Genomic DNA, 8,024 nt, shown 5'->3' on the forward strand with positions numbered 1-8,024 from the left:
GCTGAAAATCATTCTCTTTCCTCGGTTGACTTTCATTTGTGTTAATTGTTCTCCTGTATCTAAATTAAGAGATTGGATAAGTGGTAGCCTCCAGATTCTCTCTGCATGTTCCTTCACATGTGTTGCTTTGTTATATTTCTTCCCAAAACTTCAAAAGGAAGGACAACCTAACAGCCTTTGTCCAGGGAGCAAAGATTTTGACCTTAGGTTGCAAATATGGGAAAATACACAGGCCCAAGAGGAGCAAAAGGATTAATAGTATATAAAAAAAAAAAAAAACAGAAAAAAACCCATGTGGCACCGCTGTGGTGCTGAAGAATCCCAATGCACCCTACAAACTTTCTACATATGTACAGCTTACTTCACTCAGCAGTGAAGTCTAGCCACCTTTGCGGTCGTATAGGGCAGCTGTGTAACAAGGCAGGGGAACTCCACCAAACAGGTTCGATGAGCGAGTGACAGAACTGACCGTATGGTGGCTGCCTGGGCTGGGATGCAGCCACAGGACTGGAGGTATGAGCCCAAGCCTACTCAGAGCTCTCCCAGACATGCATTTGACTTCAATTGACTTGGAGTCAGCCCTGCTACAATGGGAGACTGCAGGGGGTCTTTTCTAGCTAATGGCAGGATGAGTTTTATGCTTTATGTCAAAGACCTTTTTTTTCCTGACCTGGATTAGAGCCTGCCCTGGGAACAATGGAATGGGCTGCAGCCCAACAGAAGGAATTTGCTGAGCTGGCAGGGTCTGAGGTTTGCAGAGCAGAGCAGATGAGAGTGCATACCTGCACTTTTCTGGCATGAGGCTTAGGTTGGGGGGGCATAGCTGTTAACCTGAAGCTTTTGAACGTGCTGCTGCATTATCCCAGCCAAAAGGTGCTGGTGTAGTCCTAAAATTAGAAATTCACAGACATTTAAACGTTTGCAAGCACATGCTTTTCTGCCTTTTGTGGAAAAAAAAAAATTCTGCTGAGGCTCTGAGAGTTCTGGACAGACCTCTTGGCACAAAAGGTCTAAATCATCTTTTGAAAGGCCTTGTTTTACTTGAGACTTTGGCATTTTATAGAGAAGTAGACCTTTGGATGGCTCCCGTCTGTCAAATTAAAAAAAAAAAAAAAAGGATGTCAAAAGACTATTATCATATCAGACTTTTCAAACTTGAACAACCAGTTTTGTATTTAGAGGTTTAAATAGTCACATAGTTACCCAGACGCTTGGTTTAGGTTCACAGATGCCTTCAGGACTCTTTACCTGAGATTTGCTGAGTGCCTGTAAGTCTGGGAGCTCCAGAAACTGAGCACATGTCAGGATCATGCCCTGAAGGCTTATATTTGGTTTCATGCTCTGGAAGCTGTAGCCTTTTCCTCCTTTCACAGAAGCCTTCCCATGCTTGCTTTGCTAAATCGAATTTCAAATGTTTAAGTCACAAGACTACAAGTAAAAAATACCTCTTGAATTTATTGTTTCCAGTGCTCTGAAGTTGACTCAGGGCTAGTTGATCCTCTTGGGAACAAGTAATCCATCTGTGGGCATTTGCTAAATCCCAGTGGAGAGCTACTGTTAACCTTGCGCACCATCAATGTCACTTGAAGAGCAGAAGTATTTATGACAAAGGGAAACTACTTTTACCTAACTCAGATTTGCATTCACAGTGAAACTGGGGACATTTTGGCCTTTATTTTCTGAATAGAGAGGGGACATACTAGCTTACTAATCTTGTGTGTTGATACTAAGCACAGAATTCACTTTGTGAATTAAATAACTGCAATTCCATGCCAATAGCAAAGGGGAGATCTGCTCAGCATGTCATAGGTGGAAACAGAAAAATAAATACTAGCTACAGTTGTTAACCAGTCTTCCTCCAGGATGGCTGAAGAGAGACATCCTCCCCATGTTGCTAGAGAAATGTGGAACACAAAGCTTCCAGTAAGTGTATTCACAGTGGTGACCTTTAGGTTTCACTGCCACATTGAAGACATCGGTTATGTGTACAGTGTAGATATTACTGTAAGGAGTGAGCTGGCATGCGGAAACAGGGAAAATGTTCCTTTTCAAATGGATATACAGGGCAAATAAGGCACAGTTACCATGATAGTACCTTTCCAGTTGAGAATCTTAAGAGGAAATAATATTCAAATGGCCATTTTAGCACTTTGCTTAAAAATATCTTCTGATTCTTTCTCTATCTCTCCTTTTCTCTTCAACCTTTTCCCTTTCATGTGCTCCCCGTATCCTGCACCTTCATACAGTCAAATCATCTGACCTGGCCCTGCTGCTGGCTTTACTTAGCCTGCTGAGGGGCCTCATATCAGTGGCAAGTTCAGCAGGTGCTGAAGACCCTTCCACTTCATCGCTCACCGCCTCCTCCTCTGCTTTCTTCACCCCTGGCTCTTCCTGAGGTCCCGGCTCCTCTTCGTGTTCTTCCTCCTCCTCTGCTCTTACCTTCTCTTCTTCCGGTTCCTTCACTTGGGCATACGATGGTAACCTCTCCTCAAATGCCCTGGAGAGATCTTCCAATGGTCCCATCCCGATCTTCTCCTCAAACTCATTGAAGGCTGATGGAAGAGGACTGGGCTCAACCCCTACTTCCGCAAGAGGGAAATAGTGGGTCACAGGCTTCTCTTCTTCCAGCAGCTTGTAGCCTTTGACCTTTGGGATGGTGGGGACTGTGATGGCAGGGAGAGGCTTCTCCGGGACCTCCACCAGTGGTTCCTCTGCTGGTCTTCTCAGAGCCTTCCGGATCCTTTTCAGGATCAAGTGACTGATCTCCACCAGGTTGAGGAAGAGGGACACGGAAGCCACCACTAGCATGAACATAATAAAGATGGTCTTCTCTGTGGGCCTGGAGACAAAACAGTCCACAAGATTGGGACAGGGCCACCGCCCACAGCGGTAAAGGGGGAGAATTCGGAAGCCATACAGGAAGTACTGACCTACTATGAATCCCACCTCAAAGAGGGTTTTGAAAATGATGTGGAAGACATAGGTTCTCAAGAGGGTACCCTCCAGGCGAAACTTCTTGGTCCCATCAGGGTTGTTGCCTTTGTTTTGATTTGGAGCCAGGGGCAGCTTCTCTTCATCCACCTCAGCTTGCTGACGTCTCTCAGCTTCCTCCCTCTCTCTCCTCTTCTCCTCCATGCGGACATGGTGCACCGCATGCCCAAAGTACATTAATGAAGGTGTGGATACAAAAATGATCTGCAGGACCCAGAGCCGGATGTGGGAGATGGGGAAGGCCTCATCATAGCAGACGTTCTCACAACCAGGTTGCTGGGTGTTGCATACAAAGTCTGACTGTTCGTCTCCCCACACTAGCTCGGCAGCTGTTCCCAGGATCAGGATGCGGAAAATGAAGAGCACTGTGAGCCAAACTCTCCCGATGACAGTGGATTGCTCGTTCACCTGCTCTAAAATGTTCCCCAAGAAACTCCAGTCACCCATTTCTTACTGTCTAAGGAAAGAAAACAGAAAGAGAATGACCACAAATTATGCTAAATGTAAAAGATTTCAGGTTTTCCCACTGATGTCTTTTGTTGCCTTCAACCAGTAAGTATTTCCCTAACACGCTTTGAGAACAGAAAGACGGTTGCTTGCTTATTTGCCTGATCACCATGATTTATTAGCAGGAGAAGGGCTGGGAAGCCAGAGCAAACTGCTTGCTGAATTCTTTCTTCCCTGGCTCTTAATGGGCAATTACTTTTCAGCCAGAGAGGATATTTAACTCCTTTTCCAGGTAATAGTCTTTTGCGGTGCCTTGTAGGCTCAGCTGCATGAGCCTGCTTAGATTTTGTAGATGTGCAAACACTCGTCAGCAGTACAGAACAGATTTATCAGCATGCAGCTGAAGTGGTTAGAAAAGAGAGCGAAGATTTCAAGCACCCAAGCTCTTCTGCATCAGAACCACACACGGGTCAAACAGATCTCAAATTGGCGCCTACCCTGCACCTACACAAACCTGAATTCTCTTTAGGTTGCATATATTAATTCTGCATTAGAAATCACTCTGTTAGGTAAGAATAGCAATTACAACACCATTAGTATGTTAGTAATACTGTATAAGCTTAATAACTACCATATATACTAGTTTTGCTATGTAGTATGCATTATATACTATGTAATTATTTGGTGATATTGGGGCTATTCTTGATAGCCTCTTCTGAAGTCAGTTGCCACACTGACATTGGAAACAACCTGGGAAAAAATACAAAGGTCTATAACTAGGACCTAAAATACTATTTTTGCTCTCTAATATGCCAGTGCTGCTATCTCAGGCTAACACAGAGCTGGAAGCCAGCTGCAGTATCCTGTTGGAAAGCTAAGACAGTAGTCCATTTTCAAGTAATGCAAGTCAAACATTACATCTATCACTATTTTTGCATAATAAGAAATTATTCATCGGCAAGGACTTCATCCTGTGTATCCTAAATTTCCCACTATATATAATTTTAGGCAAAGGTGAGGGAAATAAAGAGGAAACTTGTTTGGGATGGACTGATTTAACACATCACAGCAGTCTGAAGTCTCTGAGGAATGCAGAATATTACAGTGTTCCAGAAAGACTAACTTGTGGACCATGACAAGTGAAACAGGGAACATTATTAATAAAATAACTGTTCACAGGGACCTAGTAGTTCATCTCTTACATAATACCTCAATCTACAGTTTCCTAAATGCAGACACACATACATAAGTGCTAGGAAAAAGAAGGTACAGTCAACACCATGGAAATCTGAGTATCTACACTTTCCTCCTCCTTCAGATACCCCTGGGATATATTTGTAATGCCATATGTTATGACACACCAACGCATACCAGTCTGTTGCAACTACTGTGTGTACGTGTTCACACAAACACAAAATATTGAGAGTTCTGTGGCGCTGGGGAATTTCGCAAATTTTCAACCAAAACAATCCTTCTGATGTCATTTTTCTAAACCAAAATGGATTCATTTTTTTGCCTTCAAACCTTGTAAAATTTTAACCCCAGACACCCATGCTAGAAAATGAAGAACAGAATGCAGTCCTTCAGCTTGCACAAACACCTTGCATGCATAAGCGGCAAACATGTCATTTAATCACCAAAGAAAATTGCTACTTTCTCAGTCATTAAAGTTGTGTAAAAGAGTGTGTTAATGTCAGCACTTACATTAACAAATCTAGCAGAAGATTATGCTGTTTACATACATTATCTAAACTGATTTAAACATTCTCTTTCTGTAAATTCACACAGCAAAGTACACCCCACAGTTACCAATAATGTGCAACTCTGAAAAACATGACTACACACAATATAAACTTCATTTCCCCCCAGGCACCACAGTTAACTTCATCCCTTTCTTTCTTTGTGAGTCACGCTGATATCCACAGCTACCATTTGAACATTTCCCCTGCAGTGGGAAGAATGATATTCTAGATGCAATAAACCTTATCATACGGAAAACTCACTATACAGGAGAAGGAAAAATGTTCCCTATCTAACGCCATTAAATGTCTCGCTTGCAGCTTGCTACAGTTGGCGAAACTCTTCCTGAGATAACTTACAAACTAGTCACGTTTTTCAAAACTCTGCCATGACCATCCTCTCTATTTTCTACCAGTGAAGCGGTTCAAGGTTGCTCAGTCGGTTCAGCTGCAAGGAACAATTTTGGGTGGACTGAAGGTGAGTAGTACAGCCAGTTCAAGATTCCACCTGTAAGCAGTCACCCCTCAAGTCTTAAAAAAGGTGCAAGTGATGAATTTACACAGTCACCTTTTCCTTTAAATTGCCTGTTATGAGGAAAGAGCAGAAGACTGACCGCCTAAGCCCACTCAGAGTCAACAGACTCATGTTCTGAACTCACATGGGCTCATTGCAAACTCCCACCCCGCACTTCAAGACATTGCAACCTGAGCACGCTACCAGTGAAAAAGACTGTATAAGTTAAGGATGTTGAGCAAGCAACTTGCCACTGTGAAAGGCTCCAACGAAGAAATGGGTCCCCCTCCTCTCTTGGCACTCTGCAGGGAAGAGTGAACTTTTGTCTCTCTTCTTCCCTACCCTAAAAGTCCCAATCTTGTCGCACGACTGAGCAGATATGACTGAATTGGCTCTGATGGTGGGTTTTAGTTGCCCTGCAATATTTAAGCTCCGAGCCAGACGGCTTTATGAAGTGAGTGACAGTTAGTGACGTGGGGAACAATAGGGAGAAAAAAATAGAGAAAGAGAGGCAGAGGCACAGAGAGGAGAATCCACTGAACATGAAAAGGCAGAGCGAGGGAGAGGAACAGGCGATGGGCAGTGAAAACCTAATACATGCATAAATGGGAGTTTGCACAGTTAAGCAGGGACCAAAGCATCTCTGCAATTCTGCCATGGTTCAGCACAGCTCTGAGTGTGTCCTCACTCACTAGTCTTTAGGTGTTGTGGTGTGGCAGGTGAAAGGGGAATGCCAACATTTCTAATAGTGGCAGAACTCGCTGAATTAATTTGTTACCTACACCCAGCTCTGACAGTCAGGTCACATTGCTGATTTCCAGCTCAGGCAGTGACTGAGGTACTGGGTCTGTGTTTGGCATCATCAGATACTTTGGACTGCTCTTTAACACATTGTACCTGGGGAAAAAAAAACAAACAAACCGGTATGGGAAAATGAGATGGTCAGTCAATATTAATCAAGGCTGAGAAATACCAGTTTTACATCCTCACCTTACAGTGTCTTAGTTCTGCTTGGTTTTTCCTCCAAATTCATCTTGCACGTGCACATGCATCAAAAATGTCTAAACCAAACTGTTTTGTTAAGGAGCACAGCTGAATTCCGGCAGCCCAGCAAACGGGAATGTTACCCCAGGGGCACTCGCCTACTCCCAGCCCTCTGCAAAAACGCTGGAGAGCCTGCAGAAGAGAAGAATCACAGGCTCAGTAATGCATCCACAAGTACAACTAAATGCCCTGTGAGTTTTGATTATAAGCCAAAGGATATACCTTTATTGTGAGGTGTTATTTCTGTAGTCTTTCTGTGTGTGCTATTGGTGCCCAGCTCTGAGGAAAAAGGATTACTGGGAGCAAGATCTGCTAAGCAAGGATACAGATACCAGGCTCATAAAGTGATGAAGCAGCACGTAGCTCTCCTCTCTCTCTATGCAGACTCAACACTGAATTTAATTCCCCAGAATGACATTGGGAGACACTCTGTCTCTAGAAAAACTGTCATTTGAATAAGATACTGTAATACGAAGGCCACAAAATTCTGTATCACCAAATCAGCGTTTCTGGGCATTTGTGCCCACTTAAGTTCAGAGCCTCATTTCAGCATCTCTCTTCCAAAACAGCTTATAAGATGTATAGCTTGAAAGTCCAAAGCACAACTGGAGACAGAGACAATGTTTGTCAAACTGGACTTCTAAAGTCTAAAAGAGCAAAAGGATAACTGAGGTTCGACAAGGCCAGGTGCCAGGTCCTACACTTGAGTCACACCACCACCCTGCAATGCTACAGGCTTGGGGAAGAGTGGCTGGAAAGCTGCCCAGCAGAAAAGGTCCTGGGGGTGTTGGTCAACAGCCAGCTAAAGATGATCCAGCAGTGTGCCCAGGTGGCCAAGAAGGCCAATGGCATCCTGGCTTGTGTCAGAAATAGTGTGGCCAGCAGGAGGAGGGAAGTGATTGTCACCCTGTACATGGCACTGGTGAGGCCACACCTCGAACACTGTGTCCAGTTTTGGGCCCCTCACTACAAGAAGGGCATTGAGGTGCTGGAGTGTGGCCAAAGAAGGACAACAAAGCTGGTGAGGGGTCTAGAGAACAAGTCGTATCAGTAGCTGCTGAGGGAACTGGGAGGCTCAGGTGAGACCTTATCGCTCTTGACAGCTAGAGGAGGTTGTAGTGAGGTGGGGATCAGTCTGTTCTCCCAAAGTAACAAGCGACAGGACAAGAGGAAATGGCCTCAAGTTGTGCCAGGGGAGATTTAGGTTGGATATTAGAAAAAATTTCCTTATAGAAAGGTTGTGAAGCACTGGAAAAGGCTGCACAGGGGAATGGTAAAGTTCCCATCCC

At 44.2% G+C, this 8,024-nt stretch overlaps 1 protein-coding gene across 1 annotated transcript; it reads right to left on the reverse strand.

Annotated features, from left to right (window-relative positions):
• Nucleotides 1–2,018: 2,018 nt before the first annotated feature.
• Nucleotides 2,019–5,978, reverse strand: GJA8 (gap junction protein, alpha 8, 50kDa). Its single transcript, XM_010137998.1, has 2 exons — nt 5,943–5,978; nt 2,019–3,448 (listed from the first exon to the last, which is right to left on the reverse strand). Exon 2 carries the CDS (start codon nt 3,436–3,438, stop codon nt 2,239–2,241), a length of 1,200 nt encoding a protein of 399 aa, XP_010136300.1. The 5' UTR covers nt 3,439–3,448; nt 5,943–5,978; the 3' UTR covers nt 2,019–2,238.
• Between the last annotated feature and the right edge of the window lie 2,046 nt (nt 5,979–8,024).

This window comes from Buceros rhinoceros, unplaced genomic scaffold (genome assembly GCF_000710305.1).
Source record: "Buceros rhinoceros silvestris isolate BGI_N320 unplaced genomic scaffold, ASM71030v1 scaffold11586, whole genome shotgun sequence".
Classification (NCBI taxonomy): domain Eukaryota; kingdom Metazoa; phylum Chordata; class Aves; order Bucerotiformes; family Bucerotidae; genus Buceros; species Buceros rhinoceros.